Source organism: Dermacentor albipictus, chromosome 1, assembly GCF_038994185.2.
Source record: "Dermacentor albipictus isolate Rhodes 1998 colony chromosome 1, USDA_Dalb.pri_finalv2, whole genome shotgun sequence".
Taxonomy (NCBI): Eukaryota; Metazoa; Arthropoda; class Arachnida; order Ixodida; family Ixodidae; genus Dermacentor; species Dermacentor albipictus.
Window position 1 is genome coordinate 310,974,733 of NC_091821.1, and position 26,426 is coordinate 311,001,158.

At 44.7% G+C, this 26,426-nt stretch overlaps 1 protein-coding gene across 5 annotated transcripts in view; it reads right to left on the minus strand.

Moving 5' to 3' along the window:
- Positions 1–2,433: 2,433 nt before the first annotated feature.
- The window catches only part of GckIII (Germinal centre kinase III), a 201,607-nt gene continuing 177,614 nt past the window's right edge, over positions 2,434–26,426 (minus strand). For all 5 annotated transcript variants that reach the window (XM_070531556.1, XM_070531555.1, XM_070531553.1 and 2 more), the window contains exons 6-8: positions 24,850–25,191; positions 16,700–16,896; positions 2,434–6,048 (exon numbers count right to left, since the gene is read on the minus strand). In XM_070531556.1, coding sequence (XP_070387657.1) covers positions 6,036–6,048; positions 16,700–16,896; positions 24,850–25,191 — 552 coding nt within the window. In that variant the 3' untranslated portion in view covers positions 2,434–6,035. The remainder of the gene's footprint in view (positions 6,049–16,699; positions 16,897–24,849; positions 25,192–26,426) is intronic.

Sequence of the window (26,426 nt, forward strand, 5' to 3'; positions counted from 1 at the left end):
GGTGCGATAAGCGTCAGAATCTGTGGATGCAATAATGTTGCGCTCGATCATGAGGCACTTGGCATAGCTTTAACCTTCGGATATCATGAAACAAAGCAACAAAATTAATTCAACAAATGTTAAAAAAAAAGACAGTGAGCAAAATAACACGAAAAAAAGAAAAAAGCCAGCCTTCAGAGGAGTAGAAAAGAGCTAGTCAGGAGTTTATTTCAATAAAGAATAAGCCAAAAGCGCATAAGGTGTCTCAGCCGCCCACAAAGGAACATCCGAAGGTGCAACTGGTTTAGCCACTTACCCTTTCTGTCTATTGAGCTCCGGAAAAGAGGCAAAACAAATCAGTTTTTTACCCATTTCTATCTTTGTCACAACCTTTTCTATGCAAGGATAGGGCGACACCATGAAGGTGCGTTAAACAGTCACGTTTTACACCAATGTTAAGCAATTATTTTCCACTGCTACTTATAGCACATGCTCAAACTATTCACCATCTGAAGCAACACAGTACTTCCTTCTTTCCAACACATCTGCTGTTGCAGCTTTCATTAACGACGTTGAAATCGTGTGTCAGACTGCTTATCTTTGCTTTTAGGGCATCCGGTGTGGTGGTTTCACTGCTATACACACCATCTTTCATGTAGCCCACACAAGAAGTCCAGCAGTGTCATGTCTGTTGACATTTGCAGGTGAAGGTGCAGGTCTGTGCCGGCCAACCCACTGTCCAGGAGAAAGCTTGTCGAGCCACGCTCGAGACCGACTACTACTATGCGCAGGAGCACTACGTGTTGAAACCGAATGTTCCAAAGCTGCACAAGTGGAACATTCCAACAGACGTGCACGGGGCCCTCAAGAATGTCGATTACGCTGCGTCGGTGTTGTCAAAAAAGATGGGTCCGATGATGTTGCCAACAAGAATATCGCACCACACATTAAACAACCATGGTATTGATGTTGTGTTTATGCCAGCCAGTGTGGATTCATATCACTACAATACTGTGCAATGCGAAGATTAACTTGCGAGTTTCTGGAGAAATTAGTCTGTTTTTTTTTTTATCCTCCACACTGATGACCTTGAGGTTCCGGCCTCCGCACTGGCATCGCGCGCACTACTGTGAGGGTTAGTAGCAAAGAATGTTAAAACATCCATTTCCACTTCTTGAACTACCGTCGCAGTCCTGTGCTGCTTTCTGGTGAAGCTACCCGTCTCACAAAGGACTTTGTATGTATTAAGTATTGTTGACGGACTACGGCGTCCTCCACAATGCCACATCCGGAATAGCTTGGCTGCCATCCTCGTCGCCGTGCGCTGCCCCCAGAGCCAGGATCATTTTAGCCTTCTCATTATTTGTGAAGGGCATGACTGTATTCTTGAAGAGCAAGTCACTGGCGTCGTACTGTTGAGACCTCCCATTATCTACACATTGACATGTCAAGCAAAAATGATTTACGCAATCGACAACAGCATATGCTGGCCGTACACACAGGCCAAAATGCATTAGATGAACATAGCCAGCGCAAGGTTTGTTTCTATTGCTAAAGGGAACAAAAGGAATGTGTGTTCTGTGCACACCTATCTGCTGAACAAGATGAGTTCGCAAAATTATAGTCCCAAGTGCGCTGTCACGGTTTCTCTGCTTTGAAATCCCCCCCCCCCCTCGCCTACAGCTCCGCTATGCTTATCAAAGCGTCAGCAGCGTGTTCTCATAATGCCGTGACCATCACAAGCATGAAGCCCTGTATCGAGCTGCCATTGCTAGTAAAGCCATGTGTCCGTGGCTATTTGCTTCGACGCGCTTGAGTAGCAGCGCACGAGCGCGTCTCTATTTCGTATTTTAGATGTTTTGCGAGCTTTTGGTCTTTCTCAGAAAAACCAACAAGGCAAAGCTGGGCACGAAACGTATGTTTGATTCAGAGGTTATTTGAGGTGCCCTACAACTTTGAAATTGATATGTTTGCGATTCAAGCAATAATTAAAAAGTTCACTGGTTCACTAATTAAAAGCAATTAATAATTTGTGATGAAAATAATACTGGCTGCACACGACTACGGCTACTATGCAGTCGGTACGATTTAGATCTCTAGAGAAGGGGGTTAGCCGAGGGGCCCAATTTTCATTAATCATAGCACAAGAAGCCAAGAGAGACAGTAAAGACAACACAGAGAAATTACTTGTACTTACTGATTGCATTAAAGAAATGATAAATTAATGGCAATATATATATATATATATATATATGTATATATATATATGTGTGTGTGTGTAAATCTTGGTTGACTTCATACATGTATTTTAACATCCAAGGTGTGGCCATGGCTACCAAAGCTAAGGCGGCCATTGAAGTTTATCTGGTGCTTGAAGTCTGCGTTGTGATCACTTTGGTGCTTTGCCACCACCAGAAGCCTATTCCTAGCTAGGCACAGCAAAAAAGGCACAAGTTGTTTCTGAAAAATTTATTGTCAATATGTCACACTTTGTATTTACACCTTCCTGTTGACAGTGCATTGCAAAGAACGAGCTAGGCAGGGAAAAGACAAGAAACAAAAGCTCTCCCTTTTCTTGCCTCTAAGTACAGGTCCGAGGGGTCTGTTCTCGCAGCAGCAGAACATTATAAACCTAATTTACACCTCTGACAGGACAAAAAGTGCCAGGCAAGGAAAGGACACTGCTGAGGGAAGGAGAATGTCAACACACTTGACCTATACCCGAGGAATAAAAGCCAAGCTCACTGTGCAAAAAGCAGGAACAAATCTTTTATGCATGCAGCAACAGTTCACCAGGGAAGGGAAGTATCTTTATCTATCCGTGCTGCAAATTTAACAGTGAACGGCAAGTTTCTAACTTCAACCACGTAGCTCTACAACCCGCCAATAGGCTGCAAACGAAGCCACCCACATGTTCTACATGTCATGCAATTGAAATGTGAAGCAATCGCAAAAGCCGGCACAAGGTAAATCCTTGGACTTTCTCTGCTTCTTCTGTGGAAGTTTTTTTCTGATACTAAATAATTCTCTATTCTGGCCCCAGTTACTCAGAAATCGAAAATAATGTTTGCAGAATAGTGCTCTTTTTATATCTTTATTCTATGCTGTATGTGAACATTATTGTAGCTCCCCCTCTCTTTTTTAATGTGAAGTAAAAATAGGAGGCTCTCTAGGCTCTAGGTACTCAGAGTGAAGGTACATGTTTGAAGAGGGTACTCCTCATCTTGAATACTATGATATATGACAACACTGGACGTGTCTGCATGTGGTCAACGGGTATGAATATGATGAACAAGACGATTCGCCACCAAAGTGCTGAAGAAATCAGTTTAATATTCAGGTCTAAATTAGTCTCACTTGCACAATTCAACAGCGAAAAACACTTCCAACACAACTTCTTTTTCTGCCATAATTTTGTTACTGTGGTGAGATGTAAACACTGGTGCATACAATGCAGTAGCGATGCAAAGTTGCAAGCAGCATAGCCTGCAACAGTGTAGTGATGACTTTAATCACAGCTTTGTTATTTTACATGCTCTACAAGGCATACGTATGCCTGTCTCATGTTTAATTTAAATGATGCTTTTGTGCCCACTGCATGGAATTGACTCAGTCAGGTAACACTAAAGGTATTCAGTAGTTCATATGCTCATTATAGGCTGGAAGTACAAGTGGCACTGGCAAAAAGTAAACTACATGTAGATCTAAATTTTTAACCTCCATAAGGCTCTCGTTGACTCTACCAAGCAGCCAAATGATGACACTTGGTAGTTAGCATCTCAATTTGTTTTATTATTTTTACAAATGCCAACAGATTTCAACTTAGCTGGTCCCATGAAAGCAATGCAGCAGAAAACATCACCTAAACTTATACATTTGTGATGCAAACTATGCCACAATTTACCGGCGAAAGCTCCGTAACTTTGCATCACTACTAAGTAGATCATGAACCAGTGTACTCGCAAGGTAGTCCCCCCTCTCCATGCAGTTGATTCTGCACAGTTCTCCAAAAAAGGAGCACAGGTGTGCAAGGCAAGAGCAGGCAGAACAACGACAAAGAAACAAGGCAGGAGAATGCATGGAAACTGTACAACCTTGGATGCTAAAACACTGCAGTCAGGTGTCTTTTTTTTTTTCACTGCTTGCTCAACTTACAAAAAAATAACTTTTTTTTTTTTTTCATTCTGCTTACTCGATGCTGTACAAACAACTAGAGCTTCGTGACCGTCTTCAACAAGTATGATATGTCATCGCGAAAAGTATGCGTCACGAGACAAGACGAGTCAGCTTGGATTGCTGTTGATGCTTAAACAAGTGCTTTGCGCTGAGCTAGGCATCAAGGGCACAGACAGGCCACAGCAGCTTGCGAAAGGCAACAAATATCACCCCTTGTACAAGCGGTGTTGTGTGGCCAGTTGGCCACTGTGTTTTGCTGCAGCTGAGAACTTGCTTTCAGCGTTAAAGAGGGGAAAAAAGGCTAGGGAGAGAAAAAGATCGTGACACTCTAAGCTCCTCATGACTTCACAGTCTTGCATCCCATACTTCACACCTGTCCTCTTTAGCCATCATTAAGTACACTTCAGTGAGAGGGTATGCTCATTACTCGGGAGGAGACAACAGAAGGAAACAGAAGAGACATTCACGAGTGAAGTGTGGCTAGCGGCATCATAGCGCATAACCTCCCACAATTAAAAAGTTTGCACTTCTAAAGGATAACCCAGCTTGCATGTGCTACTAGGACAGAAACAACATAGTCAAGTGGGATGTCTGAGGACACAACGCGCTACTTCAGCTGGAAAGGAAGACTGTACTGTTGTACATGACAAAGGGTGGCTCTCACAAAGGAATCACACACAAGGTCGCCAAGATGTGTCGACATGTCCATGTTCACCGGAAGAGAAGCACACGTGTGCGCTTTGCATGACCATTTCATGGTTGATCTTCTGCCTTGCACTTGTTTGGTCTACCTCAGTCACTTCACTGGCACTTCGTTCTCTGCACACAAAAGGTGACGCACGTGCATGCAAGCAGCACTTGCACAACTGACACCGCGCATTCACACAGCGATCTTCAGAGTGGCAAGGAAGTACACAGGCGACGGTATCCAGCCAGGTGGAAATTCTCATTTCTTCTTTTCTTACAAACTGAAACGAGAATTTTCGTTTTCTTGGCAACCCACTGTTGCAATGATGAATCTAGCAGCTAACACACTGTGCTGGCTGGCCGATGTACATAAATAACAGAAACGGGGCTTCCTTGTCACATGGAGACACTAGACAAGCAAGGGCCGCTGGCAAGGGGGAGAGCTAGGCGCCCCATCTAAAGGCAGAGCGAGAAGAAACAGGAAAAGTCCGGCCTTGCCAGGATGTCAAGGCTTGGCTCATCTCAAGTGTGCACTTCCACATCAATGGAGCTGCACTACCAGCTACATTTTCTCACATGTGATCAAAGGGGCTGACAGTGACACTGACATGTAAAATGCAACTGTCACAATGACAGTCCATGTGGCATCGCAACGCCCCTTTTAACAGCCATAAAAATTTTACAAACAAGGAAAAAAAAAAAAGAACGGCATGGTTGAGGACTGCTGTCCTTAATGACAATGGCAACAGAGGCCAGTCTTGCATTTTGCAGCTTCATTCCTCCTTTTCATGCCCTGCATACGAGGGCTCGACTTTTAAGTTGGAACGTTGGAAGGGTTCTCAAACTGCTACCATTCTGCACCAGGTATAAACGGGCATCTGCTTCGCCTTAATCTAAACAAAGCAACTTCATCTTCCATTTGTTAGTTCACTGGCTGGCTGCTGCTTCCTTGGGTGCACACCGGTTCCAGACACATTCGCATCACTCCGAAGGAGACAGAAGGGAGCACTGCAGGCTTGTTGGAATTGGGCACCGGTATTGCCCGTGTTGTGCATTCATTCAGGAGGTCGCCACTGTTGCAGACACCGCTGGAGACACCGCTGGAGGGAAGCAGCAAAACTGCTGTGGCAAGTGTAGTAGTCATTACAATGTGTGGATACCTTTGCCATGGCTACCCCGGTGTCGAGAAATCATTACGCACTTTCCCTGGAACAAGAGAAAATAAAAATGAAGCGTCACAAGCCAACATCACATCTGAATTTGCTTTGTTTCATTAGCAAAAGCTTTTCGAGAACAGTGAAACTGCATGCACAGATCTTAATGCTGCTTTATACAGGGTGTCCCACCTATCATGCACCAAGACGAAAAAATATGTGGATACCAGGTAGCTGGACAGAACAAAGGTAATGTTGTTTGCCGTCGCTTGTAGATATTCAGATGATTTTTTGCTTTCTACCTTATTACATAATTAGCCTTAATTAATCAACTTGCCAAGTATTGTAATATGATGAAAAGTTTCCATGAGAAAATTGTACAGCAACATGAAAAACTCCAAATACAGCCTTCTGTTGCTCAAGACGTGCTACATAAAAATGTTTTTCCCGAGCACGAAATAAGTCCGTGAATACACGCAAAATTGCCACGTGACTGGCCGATCAAGGCACTTTGCGTGCCTTGATCTTGATCTTGATCTTTGCGTGCCTTTGCGTGCCTTGATTTGAAGTGCCTTGATCGGCCAGTCACGTGGCAATTTTGCGTGTATTTGCTGCCTTCTTTCCCGCTCAGAAAACACTTTTATGTAGCACGTATCGAACAACAGAAGGGTGTATTGGGAGTTTTTCATGTTGCCTGTACAATTTTTTCATTGACACTTTCCATCTAATTATAATATTTGCAAAGTTGATTAATTAATTAGGCCTAATTATGTAGTTAGGCAGAATGCAAAAAATAAGCTGAATATGTCCAAGCAATGGCAAACAATATTACCTTGGTCACTTTTGGTTGCCTTTGAAGTAAAAAAAAGATCATGCAGATTCCATACAGTGTAAAGCAATCAATCTATGCACGTGAAGCTCTGATGAGATGACAAAATGGCACATGGAATATCAACTAGGAATGTGTTCTGTAATGGTGATCAGCCACAATGGCGCACCGTGCAGAGAAAAGATAAATTTAATTCATGTGCAATATTCTCGAAGATTCAGTTTCGGTGATACTATCAGCTTTATGAGTTTTCGAGTCAAAGTAGATGGCCAAAAATGGTTTCCAACACTAAGCGAAGCTTGGCACAGTGCCTGAAATGTAGGCCCTATAGATCCTTTTCTCCACTTTGCAGCAGCAGTGTCTTCAGGACCCAAGAAAACCTCCTGTCCTGTATTTTTGACGGTCAAGTTAACAAAAAAAAAGGTATTTTGTCACATAGTATACTGTAAGCAAATATTCTTGATGTGTTCAGATATAAAGAATGTGTGCCATGTGTGCCATGCATAGCTCATGTGTGTGTTTTTTTGTTTGTTTTTGTTGTTGTTGTTGTACTTGATAATAAAATGCACTCCTCAAACACACCAACTCTACGGCAGACCTGGTGCCAGCTGAAGGGTTCTATAAATTTACAGGCTATCGTAACTTGTGTTGTTCCAGACGGCTTAACCAGAAGTCTTCTGGGAGCTCTGTTTGTAAGCATAAAAAGGGTCTATACCGCTGTCGAGCCACATGGAAACCTGAGAAAGTGATCAACAGCTTCTACTCAGCGATACAGCTGACGACAACTACTATACTACCACCACATCACATAAAATTGCAGAGAGGTAGGCAAAAGAAGCTTAACTTTAAACATAGGGCTAATGCACGGCTCACTGGATCACTTGCTTCTAGGTGCACAACTTTCTACATGGTGTTTAGAATGATTGTCACATTGACACTATAGTGAACAGCATTTATATTTAATAAAGGGAAAATGATACATCCACCCAAACGTAGCTAAGTGCTACAAAGGAAACCCATACGGGTCCATGGAAAGAAAAGCTTCGCAGTTGAGGAAAAATACGTCCTGGTCCAGGACTCGAATCCGGCACCACCGCCTTTCCAAGGCCGCCGCGCTACCATCTGAGCTAACCAGGCGGCTAGCAGGTGGCAGACGAACTCGAATTTATCCACAACTCAGAAGCAAAGGCAAGAGTTTGACGTAATAGTTCTGCGGAAGCCAGTAAGGTGGAGAGCAGTAATTAATAAAGGAAAAATAAGACATCCACCGAAACGTAGTTTAGCACTAGTGCTAAACATAGCACTTAGCTACGTTTGGGTGCATGACTAATTTTACCTTTATTCATTACTCCTCTCCACCTTGCGGGTTTCCGAAGAACTATTGCGTCAAGCATTTATTTTTCCTTGGAAAAACAGCACTCAGTGGCATGTGCCATTATCATAAGGTGGAGCAAGTGGACTAGCATAGGGCTAGAGTTGCAAGTGTGATTATTGTAAGAGGGGAAAAAAAATCCAAATTTTGAAGGACAAAGTTGGCATCGTTCTGCAGCCGGTTCGTAAGCATAGAGTAGCCCAAAGCATATGTTGGACTCTGTTAAGCAACTGTTACAAATGCAAGTGCACCTGGAAACAGAACAGTGTATTGGAGTAGTTTAGGAAGAGTTCACTTTTGAATTTATGCTGACAGTAGCAGACAAGCGGAATGGAACAGTGTTGAGGATGTAAAACAAAGAACATGGAACTATCCTACACATGTGAGTTGCAAAATCAGTCATTTGGTTCAATGTTGCTCTGGTTATCGCATTATTTATCTTTTTGCATCAAAATGCAGATGCAGATGCAATTTGTGGAGTGGCAAGTCCAGAGCTGAATTGATTCCTGAATCATTCTGCACTTTTCAATACAAGCAATGGAGTGAGAATCGAATGGTGGCACCCGTTGGACAGATGGAATGGGAGCCTGAGATTCCAGAATGGAGTTGGAATGGATGAGTACATGTTCCTAGAATGTTAAACGTAGATTTTAATAACGTCTGCTGCCGGGCTAGTTGGTATATGGCTTTTAGAAATGGTTTTAGGTGAAAAAAAATGGCTGTGGCTTAGCTAAGGTTAAGCCCAGGATGCGAAGCATACTAGCCTTTATTTTAGTTGTTGAACCACTGTTTAGCCTGGTGAACTGCTGTCGCTTGGCTATATCTGGTTCGGCTAGACGAAGAAACAACTCATGCGTTACTCTGTTTCGCCTCCAAGAGTGGAACGATACAGCGTTCCCGTCGACCCGCCAAGGGGTGTAAGACAATGGGCTACGGCGCAGCGACTACGCGCCCCGCATTGGACGCGGTGAGCGTCGAGCAACGCAGCGTTCGGCGCAGCAACGAAATGTGCGCCTGAGCAAGCGACGACCGCCTGAGCCTTAGAAACAGCTCGTTTCTAAGGCAACACCGCATTCACTAGAGGCGCTTTTGTACCGCTTTGAAGCATCGTACTCGTGGCTCAGTGGTAGCGTCTCCGTCTCACACTCCGGAGACCCTGGTTCGATTCCCACCCAGCCCATCTTGCAAGGGTTGAGCCAAAGCCACCTAGAAACAAGCGCAGCTGCTCATGTACCGCGGCGACGCCGCGAGCGACGCCGCTAGTTGGAGCCCCCGTTTCTCCTCTGTCGTGACGTCACGGTGTCACGTGGTATGGCATGGGGTCAAAGGTCATTGAAGGCGACACCGCCACGCCTGAGGAGCTGGGTTGAGCTCTCGTAATATGCTTCGCATAAAAATAAGACAGACAACAGAATAAAAGACAGGGACAGGCGAACGACAATCAAACTGGTAAATTTGCCATTTGGACCAAGTTATATTTTACCAATACATGTATATTGTGTTTCTACTACTGTTTTTTCTTCTGTACCTACCTATAGGTCAACACTTCTGCCACAGCAATGATAAATAATGCTGTATTCTAAACATTTTACACTTCTGAAGACACGGATACCTTTCTGCGTTACAAGAATGAAGTGCATTTAAAGACAGCAACTTCTAGTTGTGCTTAACATCATCTAGCTTGTGTAAAAGTCTTCTAGCATTCCACACCAATATGTGCATGTCCATATTGCAGGACAGGATGGTGCTGTGCATCTAATACATGAAAGCTAACTTGCAGTTCCAGGAAAAGATGGTGCTGTGCGTCTAATATGTACAGTTGAACCCACTTATAACAAAATTCAAGTGCGACAAAAATTCCATTGTTATAACCGATAATAGTTTTAACCGGGTTGCATGAAAAAAATCCAACATAGGTGGATGGCAGAGCTGATGTGAGAAAACTATAATGGTGGGGAGGCCAGTGCTCCTCCCCACCACCTTCCTCCATCCGGCTGCAGCACCACCGAGGCATCCCTTTGGTGGCCCCAAAAGGGGCCTTTTCAAAATTGCTAGAAGACTGCCGCAGCAGCCTGTCAGCTTATCAAATCCAGAAGAAACGCTGAGGAGAGATCGCCGCAAGCATCTCACCACGCACTTCTCACTGGCTTGCACGAGAAAAGCCTATGTCCGTCAGCTTTGCACGCTTTACGCGAAGCTTGTCGACATACTTCTCCAAGGCATCCAAGTGCTCCACGAAGTGCAGCGAAAGGTTCCTCACAAAAACGAAGCCCCAGAGGTACAGAATCATCTGCCAGACCTCCTGTGAGGACAACAGTGAGGCAGCCTGCCCTACCGCAGCATTGCTGCCGCTGTTTCCGTCACTATTTGAGGCAAGCACATTCGCGACAATAGTCTCATCGGTTAGAAGCACTTAGTTTCCAAGCCTACAGCCATGCGCTTTCTTGTCACTGGCAATGTCATGCATTGCCAATGATCAGTGGGCGAATGAGCCATCTTCAGTTTCGGCGGTGAGTCAAGCAAGGCTGAGAAACTGCGTGGCCAGGAATGACTTCAACGCAACCAACAAAGACAACCGTGAGCGATTACGCTGTTTGCAAAATGGCGCTGAATAAGGAGCCAGTGAGCAACCTGCGAGAAATCTGCTTGCGGTGCAGTTGGCACAGTCCATTCGTGTTTCGGAGGGTGGAGCGGCATAGAGCTACGAGCACAGCCCATTCGTGTTCGGAGAGGTGGAAGGGCAACAGAAGAGAGCGCGCGGGGATGGCTGGAAAATGAGCGCGCGGCAACTGTTGGAGCAGCGGCCCATCGTGAAGCAGCTTGAATTTCGCGTTTTCTTCTTTTCTTTTCAAGGATTTCGCATTTCACAACCTTTTGGCTTGGACACCCAACAGCCAGCCTTCATCGTTTTTACCGATAATGCAGCATCAGGGCAATGTAGAAAGTGGGTTATTTCACCACCATTTCGTTTCCCGGCGTAGTCAATAAGATACCCTGAGCAGATTGCTACTACGCATACATCGGTGAATCGGGCAACTTCAGACAGAGACTGAAGCAGCATCAGAAAGATGTCGAAAAGAAACGTACAGTTTCGAATGCCCTTGCCGAGCACATGGATGCAACAGGCCACAAGATTGACTGGGATCGCTCAAGAGTTATCGGCCAAGAAAGAACGCTGAAATTGCGGCTGTATCAGGAATCGCTAGAGATACAAAAAACACATCACACGCTCAATCGAAATGAGGGAACTCTTTCTCCGTCATATATGCGCTTCTTACGTCACATTCTGAAGTATACATAAGCTTCCGTGAACTTTCCTTCATCCCATTCTGAACAAGGCTTCTGTAGGGAAGCCTAAACGTCCTTTAGATTTATTGCCTTTTAGTACTTCTTTTGGTTGGTGTCCGTCGTTTTATTGCTTCATGCTTCATCCCGACCAAACGGGCTTCCATCGAACCCTCAACTTCACCACGGAAAATATACAAAAGTTGACGATGTAGCAGCCTCTCATTGTTATAACCAATATATTGTTCAAACCAGTATTGTTATGCATCGTCGTGTATTCATTAGCAAGTTGGGGTAATTTGTTATGTTGGAACATTGCAATAGCATTGTCAATGTTACAAAACTAGACTAGTAAGCCGTTGTACCAAAACATTGTGTATTTGGCTCATGTTTAACTTGGGAAATTTAGTCATTCCCACTAGCTGTTCCTGTCAGCCTGTGCGTTATTATATCAGATCAAATGCCCACAAACTCGGGAGGCATTTGACTCTGTGCCAGTTGTCACTTATCACACTTGCTGTCAAGCAATAAGCTCAATGTAAAGAGTGGCACTGCGAGAAGAAAAATAAAGTTTCGGGTAGGGCATGAATTAAAATGGGTAGGGCATGAAATAAATGATTCGGGTAGGGCATGAAATAGATGGTAGCTGGCCCATGCCGTCGTCCAACTCATCCACACTGAGGACGTTGTTGAAGGGAAGGCCTTGTTCTCATTGAGAACGTGGAATAAGGGATTTATTTACAGCATCTACATGAGAACGTTACAGTTCATCAGTCTAGCATGACTGAGAGAGGATGCACACTCAGCAGCCCTGCCATGGCTGCTTATAAACTCTGTCCTCCCTAGATCCCTAGGTGAGGGAAAACAGCCGTTCAACGGTCGTCCAATTCGGAGCGTCCAAAGTCATCGTAACAGACCCGCCTTTGAGGGAAAGTTTACACACTCACTTCCACACAGGTTTCAGTAATTACACTGAGGTGAGAGGGTTCTCGCAGACACGGGTCCTGCCCCGAGCAGGTGCCTCTTTATCCCAGGGTTGACTCCGCAGACAGTGGCTGCCGCATCTGTTAAATGCTTGATGACTTCTACGACCCACGAGACAGCGCCGCAAAACACCTTCTTCCAGGAGTTCCACCGCTTCAAACAAACTGTGACGGTGACAGCGAATCCACTAACAATGCTTGGTCCACCGGCAGTGCCTAGACATGGTGGAGCCGATGGGCTGGGGACTGCCGCATTGTCATCCTTACAAAGCGAGTCGCCGCAGTAGACATGGTGGCACCGTTCAGTTGGGGACTGTCATATTGTCGTCCTTACAAAGCGAGTTGCCGCAGTAGACATGGTGGTGCCGTTCGGTTGGGGACTGCCGTTTCCCCAAAAATCGCCAGCCTCCGCAGGAACGTAACAACGCTTAGGCTTCACTTTAAGAGTGGAACACGATAGCATTCAAAGATACCTGGGTGCTCCTCACGTTTTGCGTCAACCGCAGCTTACGCAACCGTAATGTGTACCAGGTAATGCTGGCAGCAAATGCCATGCACGAAGGCGAGCTTTCTGGTCAAAACGTGGCCTCTTGCGTGGGCTGCGATGTGGCGGAAGCGAGCGCCATCTGGAGCTGTTGCAAGGAACTGGGTGCACTGCTCTATGGCCTTTGAGATTTGGCAAAGGTGTTTGTGTTTCGAGTTTCTGCGTAAGAGAATTATGTTTTCTCGTATATTCAAATTACAATCTGATGCTATCATGTCTGTAGATTGTGTGTAAGTCGTACTATGGAATTTTTGTGACATATTTTACCTTCACAAATTCAATTGGTTCAGTAACTTCCTTGCACTACATGGAGGGCTTGCAGGGTTGGTTATACGTGGTCCAAAATTATTTTTACAGAAAGGGTGGTCTATGCCATATTTTCTGTGACACTGATCCCTTAACACTATAAAAAAACGAGAGAGAGAGAGAGAGAATACGGGGGGGGGGGGTGCACCCTCGCAGTCCGCTAACTCATGACCCTTGCTGCTGAGAGGCTGGCTTTCCCGTCGAGTTTAGAAATTGGGTGGCTAAATGTGCTTTACAGGTAAACTTTTGCTAGCGGCACGAAAGCATCACAGAATTCAGCACAAAATCGCCCCAATATTCTTAGATTACACAGAAACAAATGCTAAAAACCATGTTAACTCACACACAGCCAGCAATATATTCGATTTGATTTGGATATTCATACTCAACCAAAATATTCGAACATTCCAAACTGGTCCAAAGCATGGCAAATGAATATCAACTTTCCAAAACTGTCTCTATGTCCTTTACTCGACACTCATGCCCTTCCTTCTTTGCCTATGCCTTTCACAATATTACTTTAAATAGGGTCTTCGAATTCAAATATTTATGTATCCTACTAACATGTGATCTGTCATGGTCGAAACACATTGATGCCACCTGAAACAAGGCCCTTAAATGACTAGGTTACTCACATCGTAAGCTGCGTCATGCCCCTCAAGAAGCTAAACTTCTTACATATAAAATCCTCATTCACCCCATCTTTGAATATGGCTGGGTTTTAAGGAATCCATATAAACACTGCGACATAAGAGAACTAGAATCAGTGCAAAAAAAGGCAGTGCGTTTTGTTTGTAGGAGATATGACAAGGAATTTTCGCCGTCTAACTATTTTCCCCTACTTGGTCTCACTCCTCTTGCAGAGCATCGCAAACTTGAATGCCTAAAATTCCTTCACACTTTAATCAATTCTCCTCGTCTCTTCTCTCTAGATAACTATTTGGCTTTTTCCAAACCCTCACGTACAAGGAGTTGCCATGCTCTAAATATCTCAACCTTTTTTGCCCGCAATGATTTTTTTAAATAAAGTTTTTTTCCATCAACAATTGAAGTCTGGAGTTTAATACCGGTTAACATCCGTTCACTACCACTGAAAGAATTCGCGCAAGCTTGTTTATAAATGTTTGTATGTTTGTTGTTCATCCCACTGCTGCAATAATCTCATTGAATCTGCAGTATATATAAACACAAATAAATAAATAAAATTTTCAAATACCTGTTTTTCGAATCAAATATGACATCAAAAATATATTATTTGATAATATTCGAACTTTTCGATAATTCACACACCTCTAAGAAAATGCTCTTAAGGGGGGATGAGGGTCTTGAAAACTTTTTTTTTTATTTCTTAACATATCTTCCTGAAAATTGGCATGCAGATGTATCTTTGAATGCTGATCCCAAATATATATTCACATTTTATATATCTCATCTAGAAATGAAAATATTGCAAAATAATTTATCCCACATAGGTCTTTTTTTACGGGCCATTATGATAATTTCTTAATTAAAAAAACTAGTTTCAAAGAATAGCTGTCATTTCCAAGGGCCCACTGCACATCCTAAAGCTAAAGAAGTTTTTAAAAAGTGATCATATAGGTCATGAATGAATAACAAAGTAGGAAGAAAAAAACAATGTGGGAGTAATTAGATTACATCTGACCTAATTGCTAGTCTATTGGGTTTAATGAAAAATGGAGAGCTTTAGGATGTAGCTGAGGTTTTACTGAAAAAAATGATACCTAATTCAATAAAATCAGTTGATGCAAACATTATGAAAAGTTCTGTAAGGCAAAGGCATTTGATCAAAAAAGCAAAGCTGAGAAAATTGCATTCAAAGTTTTGCTTACTCTGCCACTTTTGTTTACCTATCACATGGAAAATTTTAATGCTTTAGCATGCAGCCCAGTCATTATTGAACACAATAACACCAAACTCACAGAAATCTGTTCATGTAAAGATTGTGAAAACCTCTGTATTGCATTGGCACTTGACCAAAAAAAAGCTCCGAAAGTCGTCTTCACTTGCTGTGCCGACGTTCATTAGCTCGAACTTGCGGGAATTCGCGAACTTCTTCGCCAATGAAGTTTTGATGTTGGCTGCGTACTTTTCGCGCCCTGCGCACTCCGCGCAAAACACCGTGTCGAAGCGTTGAGCACGCGAGCTCGGTTCAGCCGCGTCCGTCGGCGCCGAAGCGGCGTGCGGAAACGCCGAAGTCGACGTTAGGCTTAGGTCTGCCGGCTCGGCCGCTTCCGACGACACGGAATCCGAAGCGACTTGCAGCGTCTCAAAAGTTAGCATTTTCGACGGGCTTAGTCCAGGCGCATCCACCGGCACTGCAGAGACTTGCGGTAACACCGAAGTTGACACCGGTCGGCACTGTACAGCCGTGTCCACCGGCGAAGCTGTTGTTGGCGAGCTCAGTCCAGCCGCATCCACCAAGGGTACAGCAGCTTGCGGCATCACCAAAGCTGTAGTTCTCGACGATGTAGCGCTCTTCTTATTCCATGCGCGTTTCTTTTTGCTGACTGCTTTTCGCGTGCTTGCTTCCAAGCGCGCGTCTCGCGCCATCGTGACACGCGGAACAAAGACACCAGGCACGCAAAAGCAAGAAATTCGTGGTTAAAAGAAGCGACTCAATAGCCAAAATATCTACGAGAACGATAAAGAAAAAGGCAGAACGAAAAATACTAGGAAACAACGAGGAGTGCGAAAATGACGTGCGCGCCGGCGAAAGCAGACGACGTAAGGAGTCGAACAACGCGGCCGCGGGGCCGCGGCAGGCGAAGCATGCGTCACGGCCAATCAGAGGGCTGCGCCTCGGGGAGGCGCCCGTTTCACCCAATCAGCGGCTGTCTCGCGACGATTTCGCGTTTGAGAACGGGTGCCTGGAGTGCCGATCGCTCCGCTGCTCGAGGGTCTACAGCGTGCCGAGGGGCGCCAGAATGGAGAGCGGGAAACCAGCTTTCAAACGAGACCAAGATGGCGCCGATCGGTTCGCGTCGCGCGGAGCTACGGTAGCTTGAAAATGAGGCAAACCTTCACGCTTGGCGTTCAATTTCGGCTCACCGACGTTTCTAAATTGCCGTTTTTTTTATACTTCGAGTAGGAATTGAGCCATAATATTTTGTAGAGGCATAGTTGGGACATTAAAGACTTCAAAAACGCAATTTTTGAAAATTGCCATTTTTGACCATTTTTCGCGATTTCAAGACCCGCGTCCCCCATTAAGTAAGACAAGTATTTGTGAATACGAGGCCAGATACATGGCACATCCAGATGACACCAACAATAATATTCATGAAATTACCTAAAAGCACCATCGCACTCATGCACTGCACTGATTTCAGTGCTGATATGCAACTTGCTGGATGCCCTACCTACCTTAGCCGCTGAAGGGCATCCTGTATCCGATGGAGGCTCAGGCCAGGTGCAAGCCGGTGCAGCATCTCACAGAGAAAGACATCACAGATGCCTGGGCAAGCTCGCTCAGCACGCTCGAATGCATCCCGTAATTCATCAACAGCCTCAGTGAGTTCTCCGCCGGAGTTGCGGTGGCTGTTCTTATGCCTCCTCTGAGCCTGCACAAAGTCATGGCATCATGTGAACTGGTTAGCCAATTAGTACACATCAAAACAAATGTGACTGTCAGAGTGATGGGGCTCTCCTGAAGCTGCATAGCATGTTACAAGTGACCCAGTAGTGGAATAGTAGGGATCAATTTAGACCATCTGGGAACCTTTAACATGCATGTAAAATGCAAGTGCACAAGTGTGTGTTTTGCCTGTATCTAAAGGATGTCGCCACAGCAGGGAATCAAACTTGTGACCTTACACTCATGTCCAGAACACCATTGCCAACGGGCCAGTGGGGCAGGGGAAACCAATGTATACAGTCGAACGCCTTTAAAATAAAGTACTTGGATCCTCCGAAATCTTTTGTTATATAGATAACTTCGTTGTAAAGGTTGCACAGTGCACAGCCCACAATAGAACCGGGACAGAATTATTCTTTCGTCATTTATTTCACTGTAGAGGCGTTCATTGACTGCAGCAAGTTCTTTACCCCCTCCCCACAATGGTTAGGGGCAAAAAATATATTGAGCCTACGCACACCTTTTGCGTGCATCTTCACACACTTCTTTGCTCCTTCTAAATAAAAATTTGTAGACCATGTCTCATTGCCACTTTCCTCCAACAAACATAACATTTTTAAATTTGTATTTCTGGTAAAAGTACACTACTACTCACACTTCCATCTGACTCAAACCCGAAATATGTGAAATAGTGTGTATACACATCACTGATACATGGGTGAAAGTGCCCATTCCACATGATTTAGCCTAAATGGCCATCGGCTAATGGCAATTGCACATTTTAGAGCTGTAAAAACAGTTTCGCATAAAAGGGTGACTGGCATGGAGGCCATAGATAGCGAGCATAGTGACGACATGCATGCAGAGTGGCAAGTGACACTGACTTGGTGGGTAATTCAAATGATGACTGTAAGCTTGCTCAAGGTACAACAAGTTGCCGCTACAAGTCCAGATGCAAGCAGCAGCAATGATTGTGACACATTGTGTTGTTGTTTTAAAATGAAGTGTGCAAAGCTGCTGCTGCTGAATTGCGTACTGTGGGCCACCTATTTGATGGTCTAAATGTGTTAGAAGCCACATAATCATTACGACGGTAATGTAAAACTTTGTTAATTCGACCCTTGTTAATTCGGAGAATCGAATAATTCGGAGTTTTCCCTTGGTACTGGCAGGCCGCATGCATGATTTAATGGCATTAAGCTCTTGTTAATTCAGTTGTCTTTGGCTGCACTATGATTAACTTGGACAACCCTCAGAGTGCGGAGCGTTGTGAATGTGCAATGCGAAAGTGCTGCTGGCGCCAAACCGGAACATTGCAGCAGAGTCCACATTGCCAGAGTCATCAGCAGAACACGAACGCTTCGTGCCTATTTGTGCCTCTTGAGCATTTATTTATTTATTTATTTATTTATTTATTTCAATACCTTCAAGGCCCAGCGGGACGTTACAGAAGGGAGTGGGAAAAAAAGCGTTTTAGTCATAATAGAGCAAAAAAAACAACATGAAAAACAGCAAAAAAGCACAAGTTTACGCGAAACACAAGGCAGATTATTTAAATACATAATCTCGCGCGGCGCTTTTAAACAAACAAGTGTCAGAAATACTGGCAACAGACGTGGGCAGGTTGTTCCAAGCGCAGGCCGTCTTCGGTATAGATGTAGAAATACGCATTCGTCCAGCAGTATGGAATGCATACCTTATGGCAATGATCTGCGCGAGGTGATATGAATGATGGCTCGGAAAGGAGATCGCTTTTTTAGTTAGTGATTATGGTAATAAATCTTGTGAAAAAGTAGCAATCGGGACAGTTTTCGACGAAGGGAAAGACTAGGAAGGTTCAAGGTACTTTTCATTGTAGTTGCGCTAGCAGTGCGAGTGAAGTCAGACAATACAAAACGGGGACTGCGATTCTGTACAGATTCTAATTTATTAGTAAGGGTTTCAAGGCTCGAGTCCCATACAGAGCTTGAGTATTCTAATTTAGATTGCACTAGGGTTTTGTAGTAAAGTAGTAGCTTTAACGAAGGTGGAGCCATAGAAAAGTTACGGCGCAAGTAACCAAGCATGCGGTTAGCATTGTAAACAATATGATCTACATGAAGTTGCCATGAAAGATTATCAGTTATATGAACCCATAAATATTTATACACCATCACTTGTTCAAGTACAGAGCCTGAAATATGGTACACACTAGGATTCACGTTATGTGTGAACCACGCATACATTTACATTTGCTTGAATTCAGTTTCAACAGCCAAGTGTTACATTGTAGTATGGACGGGTCTGAAATGGAAGAGATTACTCAGTAAATAATGCAGTCATCTTCAAAAAGTCTGATTGTGGAGTTAATAGAGTTTGGTAGATCATTAATATATATTAGGAACAATAATGGGCCCGGCATCGAACCTAGAGGCACGCCTGAGGTAACAGAATATGGTGAAGAATCAGCGTTATTAGCAGTGACACACTGAGTTCTGTTACGCAAAAAACTCTCGATCCATGAAAGAATGTTAGGGTCAATGTTCAGTTTGCTGAGCTTTAAACAAAGTAGTTGGTCATTAACAAGATCAAATCCTTTCCAGAAATCTAAGAATATGAATCAATGAATAATCCCTCGTCTAATGCATCAGATAAGTCATGGGTGAAGGAGATGGGCTGCGTCTCACACGAAAATGATTTACGGAAAACCATTTATGGACGCTGATGAGGGAAGAAAAACGACAGATTTTCAAGAAATTTATCCAAATTAGAATATACGATGTGTTCAAACATTTTAGATGGGATACTTGTTAACGACATCGGTTGGTGGTGCAATGAGTATCACCAGACTTCAATATTGGCACCACTTTGCCCACCTTCCAGTCCCTGGGCAACTGTCCCAAGTACAACGACTGCATGAACAGTTCACTTAAGTAAACGGAAGAATAAACACTTGTATTCTTCAAAAATTTGGAATTGATGTCGTCAATTCCTGATTACGATGAAACATTTTGGTTACTAATTAAACTTTGTACACCAAGACTGTCAAATACAAGTGGGTCCATTAAAGGATTCTGCACCGGGCAAAAACAGGGGATGGGAACAGATGATTGCTGAAGAAAAGCTTTAGAAAAGGCAACCTTAAGCACTTGAGGACACGGTGATGAAGGAATGGCAGCGCTGTTGCTGTTGTTAAGGGCTAATGTTTTATGCTTGGGACCAGCAATGGTGTTCCAAAATTTTTTGGAGTTGTTAATCAACAATGACGGAAGCTTATATTCTTATATTCTGAAGCGATGGCTTGGTATTCATTCCAGAAATAAGGACAACCACTTGTCTTGGCTCTGCGAAAAATTTGTTTCTTTTTATTTAAAAGACATTTTAATGCCACAGTGAACCATGCAGAGCGATGTTGGCCAGATATGACACAAAAAGGTTTAGATTTAGGCACAAGATGAACTTTTTCTATAAAAATTCACCGATTCCTTTTCACAGTACAGCTAGCAAAGTATGGCATGTGCTCAGCTAAAAAAGTCCCTAGTTCTGCATTTATGGGAGAAAAATCTGCTTTCAAGTAATCTCCGATATATTATGGACCAGATCGCATACGCCTATTAGTACTTTTAAGCTCAAACTGGATGAAGGAGTGGTCACTGAGGCCCGGCAGAAATGTCTGAATATGGAAGATCGGGAGACGTAGTTAGAACAAGATCGAGGATATAAGCACAAGTAGGTGTGGTACGAGTCGGCTGGGAAGTTAGCTGAGAGAAGCTCAAGTCTGCACACAGATTTATTAAGCCAACCGTGTCAGATGATGAATCCAGAATGGAGGGCAACGCACTGGACCAAGTTATTTTTGGCAGGTTGAAGTCACCAACTACTAACAATGGCGAAGAAGGAAATATAACAAAAATTCGGTTTACAGTCGCCGACTGATATTCCGGACTCCGAAAATTCGGCCATGCCTGATTATTCAGTCAGCTTCGTGGCACCACCATTCTCCCCATAGACCATAATGCATAACAACTGCTGAAAGTTCGGACACCTTGCAACCTCTCGTCTGATTTTTTAGACACTCCATGAGCCAACTCAAGAGCACCATGCACTGACTCTGACCGATGCATGGTTCGACTTGCTGAACGCCATTTTTGTTTTGAATGGAGCCTCCTTGCTGCCCCACGAAGTGGTGCTACTGGAAATCCCCGTTCATCATCACCATTTCTGCCTGGTTCGATAGAGTGTCTCTACAGCAGTTCCGGTTTCAGCTTAGTAAGCCATGTCAAGACAATCCAGCAGCTGATTTGTTTCTTAGCGCACGACGCTGCGAGCAGGCCACGTTTTTCGTTTGTGCAATTGGTGCCGGCACGGTGGTGTTTGGTTTGTGCACTGTGTCAAGGTTCCAGTGATCCAACGCAGCATACGGAAACATCACGTCAAGGGTCTAATGGTGGCAACAGTGACCACGCAGACTGCGCTGGGGAATGCCGGCAAGCGGGTGCCGGGAGGCCTAAGATTTGTCGCCTTCCAATGTGCTCCCTACTGACGCGGAAAATGTTCTGCCGAGACCTGCGCAGTGGTTGCATTGCGATTCCAGGCACCGTCTCATTTGACAAGTTTCACAGGTGCTGACACTGCTGTACTGACATGCGCAGTACTCAACGACGGCGAGATCATTCGTCAGGTTTCTGCTGCACTTCCAGACGATGACTCAGAGTCGGAAGATGAAGGACCATGTGCTACACTGCCGTCGCATGCGGAGCGTGTACAAGCAGTGACTGCTTTCAGCCGCCTATAGTGACCGTACGACCCTCACCGAGATTCAGGCTTATCTGACTGCGGGTAAACGGAACAGCATGCAATGGCGCATTCACGATTTCTTCAAGCCTACTTGCAGAGCCTGTGGAAATAAAGGATTTCATTTTTTTTTTTCTTAATCTGCTTTTTCGGACACCTGTTTATTCGGACATTTCCACAGTCCCCATGAGGTCCGAATAAACGGTCGACGACTGTGTATGTCATGAAGATCGCCACAGAATGACGACGGGGCATTCGGAGGGCAATAGCATGCACAAAAGATAGTGTCTCGATGATTGATGTGTATACAAGTGGCACGTGTGAAGACTGCAGATGGTCGGCCGTCACTATCAGATCACCTCCTCCTGTTCTATCATCGCAGTCACATCGATATGTAGTGATATTCTTTTCGCAGTTAAAGATTTCATCATTCGATATCTTGGAATTCAGCCAAGTTTGGGTGAGGACTAAAATGTCTGCACTAGACGTGCTGACAAGACTACCTAAATCATCACGCTTCTTAATGCTACTACGAATGTTAGAGAACAAAACACGTATGTCATTTGCAGGCTCATGATTACAAACAGGCAGCTACACAGAGAGCTGATTCGCTGGCAGGGTGCTACTTTCAGGGCTGTGTGATGATGCTTCGTTGTTTATGTGGTATTCACATAAACAATGAAACATTGCTGAGCATGACACCATGTTGGTCGCATGCATTGAGAACAGTGTAGTTGTCATTCATGAGTGCGTTGATACCGACCACGGTTTTGTGTTCGCAGCAGTTATGGCAAACAGTAGTTATGTTTTTTCCTCTGCGCGCGGGGCCACAAGCCTTCAGAACCGTGTGGTCAACATCCATGGGCACGACACGAAGTTCCTGCAGCCTGCAGAATTGGAAGAGGGCAAAAGGAAAATGCAAGAAAAACTGCAGCGCCCCTCATCAACTCCCGTGACGGAGAGCAAGCAAGATTTACTAGCTCATAGCACCGATACTGCAGTATGCCCCATTGACGGGACTGTGTTTACCATTGTCAGTTTAGATCACTATGCTTGCGGTGGCCAATTGCAAAATATGTAGTGGGGGCTTAAATATAGTCAGAGCAGAGCATAAATACGGACTTGCTGTCACGTTGCTTCTTATGTCCGTTTACTGCAGTTTGGTGTCGTCGAAGTGGAGCTCGCCGTGCATGCACGGTGCACAAAAGTGAACCAGTTTTCTGTGAACGTGCTCGCCGCTCGCGCCATGCAGGCAACTGGAAATCGCCAAACAGCCCTAAATGATGTGTTCTCAAGGATGAACATAAGCCGTCGCGGAATCCACACGAAGACATGGCAAAGGTAGGTGAAGCGAAAGCCAGCACCTGCAGCTGATCGCGTGGCCCCAACCCTGATAAGCAGGTGTACGCGGTCGGTTCACGATCTTTACACTAAACTGTGCCTTAGCAAACCCGGAAACATTGCAGTGCTATACAATGGATCATGGATGACCCACGGACATTCCTCGCACATCGGCGTCGGCACCGTGATTGGACTGTTCACTGGTTTTGTTATTGACTATGTTGTCTTGAGCGATTTCTGCGCTGCATGCGATCAGGGCCTCAAAGAAGATAATCCTTCCTTCGAAGATTGGAAGGCCAGTCACAGTACCAGAAGAACACTGACAAGAGGTCAGGAGAAACGGAAGTGGAGGCCACCCTTATTCTTTTCAGGAGGTCCCTCGAACGGCCCAACCTTGGCTACACCACTGTGCTCAGTGATGGGGACAGTCGCACATACCTTGCCTGGCAAGAAAAAAAGGTGTATGGATACATAGAGATTGACAAGGAGGATTGCATGAATCATGTGCAAAAGCACATGGGCACAGCTTTGCGCAACTTTGTAACGAAGCACAAAGCCTCGGGCCTTCAGAGTCTTGGCGGAAAAGGTTGACTGACAGCAGACCTTATCACAAGGCTGAGCGCGTACTATGGGTGGGCGCTGAAGACACACACACAGGAGATGTGGATGGCATGCACGAGGCAGTGATGGCTACGTACCATCACATCACCTCCAATGACACTGTTGCAAACTATACACTTTGCCCAACAGGGCCCAACTCCTGGTGCCATCAAAATGCTGCACAGGCCAGGTGCGAACTTACACCGAAACATGCTCGCAACTTGTCTCCTCATGTTTGTCAGACCTTACTCCCCATTTACGAGCACCTGAGTGATAAAAAAAAAAACTGCTCGAAGGGTGCCAACGGGGAAAGACCCAAAACAGCAACGAGAGCTTCCACTCAATGATCTGTTATCTTTCACCAAAGGAGCGCCATGCCTATCTATTTACTGTAGATGCGGCTGTGGGGAAGGCGGTGCTAAAATTCAATGCAGGCAGCTTCAGAGTGTCCGCCTCTACACTCGAAGAGCTGAGCCTCAACCCCGGCAGAGTAGGCAATGACCGCATGAATGAGAAAGACCGGTGGCGAATGCACGCTTCAGCTCAAAAGCGTGGATCTGTCAAAAACATGAATCGAGCCTTGAAGAATCGCCACACTGGGAACAGTTCTCAAGCTGACTATCTGCCAGAGGCATACTAACCTGTTACGGCTGGTATTTCACAATATTCCTGAATAAATGAAGGTGTGTGTTTTTTGCAATTTTCTCAAAACGAGCTTTTCATTCACCTTGCTTGTTTGTGGCAACAATATCTCATGATCTAGGACAGCTAGAGCTGCAATTTTTTTTTGGCATATGAAGCTAAATGCGCAAAGCTTGAAATGCTGCAAGCAGATTCTTGTTTTTCCATTTTCCTGTTATTTTTTTTCCTTTTGTTCTTGTGACCTAGTAGCCACGATGTAAACAATGGGATTTGATGTGCTGCTAAATTGCTAATTATTGTTGGATTTGAAAACAGCTTGCAGCATTTCACTCTTGAAACATTCTGCTGTCCACTCATGCATTAATTATAGCTTTCTGTCCAGATTTTTTTATCTATTGTCTCCATAAATAATAGTAGTGTACTTTTAATTACCTCCATAATTACTTGACCTATAAAAAATAATTGCCCTCTTAAGACCAGCTTGAAAAACTGAACAAGTCTGTATTTTAATTGAATTTGGTCTGAAAATAAGTATTATATCTCTAATTGCCATGTCCCCCCCTAACTTGTAGCATGAGCCCACCTCGTTAAGGAGAGGCTCAATGGCACTGCTGCCACTTGCATCATTAACTCGTGGAGATGCCGGTGACGCTGACTTGGTAGGTGATGCAGGCGGAGACTGCAAGCTGCCGAGGGACGAGGAGGAGTCCCTGCCACCATTGCCACCGCCGCTACTGCTGTTGCTGCTTCGACTATGGGAGGTGGGCTCGGGTGACACCGCGTGGTTGCGCAGCTCCTTGCTGGGGCTGCTGGCCAGCGGAGGCGAGCTGTCCCCATCTGGGGTCACATCACCCTGGTCACGGTTGTACGATGACCGATATGGCGAAGACGAAGGTGGCATGGGAGCCATGCTTGATGGCCGAGTCTGTAAAAAAGAAGGCGTGCCAGCAAGTTAACGCATTTAAGTAAGCATTAAATATTCCCAGTCAGAAGCAACCAGGAGCTGTACAACGGTCTAAGCTCGTTACAATGGACCCGCGTACAACAATTTCGGATATAACGGACCGTACATCAACCTTAGTTTGCTTTACCTATTTTATTAATGCAACGAAGGTCTCTTTCAACGGACTGCACTACAACAGACTATTGGCTACAGCGGATGAAATTAGCGGCAATTTTTGTCAAATTCGGGCGTATAATACGGACTATTGCTGTGTCGACATGGGCTCACAACTTACTTGCGAGGGTCAGCCGACGATTGTGGCTCAATGTCGCACGCACGAGGGAGGAAGGTGGGATGGAAGCGCACCACCTTCTTTTGCGCATGAGGCACATGGTGGGGGGGGGAGAGACGAGAGAGAGGGGTTCTACTTAGGCAGCTGCTGCTTACGGCGTGGCCGCGCGGCCGCCATATCTTGAAAGTGATCTGCAATGTGGATAAAGTGCACCCAGTGCCAGCAGCTTCGTATGTGCTGTGCTTTTTATGTTTAGTTCGTGTTGAAGCGAGAGACAGCATGAAGGTCAATTCGCTCACTGCTGCTGCTGCACTTGCTCGCACCAGCGCTTTGACAGCGAGTGTCCGTGCTCAACAAGTGTGAAGTGTTCATGTTTACTTGTGCGCGTGTGACACCATACTTGTTAATTTATTCAGTAAGCGAATGTTTACAACTCTATAGAACTGATAAAACTACTATCCTTATTTCGTTTAGCTATCTACTGATTTCGTATCACAATCCGCGCTTCGCCTCTCGAGTTAAACTGAGGTGTTATTATTATTATTATTTTTTTTACGTTCCTTACTTGTTACACATCGCGACCGAAGTTTCAGAAGTGAGCCGTTTCGGGTATAACGAACGTCGAATAATACAGACATTTATTGACAGATTATCAGGGTCTGCTGTAACGAGAGTAGGCTGTACTAAGTAAGGATTATTTGTATTTTCCATTCCTTTTGCCCTTTCCAGCAGAACGCCAAGTCTCTGTCATCACCAGTATCAGCTAGCTCAGGAAGGTGATACGAAATTGTCAGAACTGAAGGAAAAGAACCCTTGTGTAATACATATGTAGGAAACCATTGTAAAGGGAACCGCAGATGTAGAAGGAAGTGTTTGAAATGAGGATTGCAATAGATTTGAACACAAACGCAAGTGTATGTGTGCA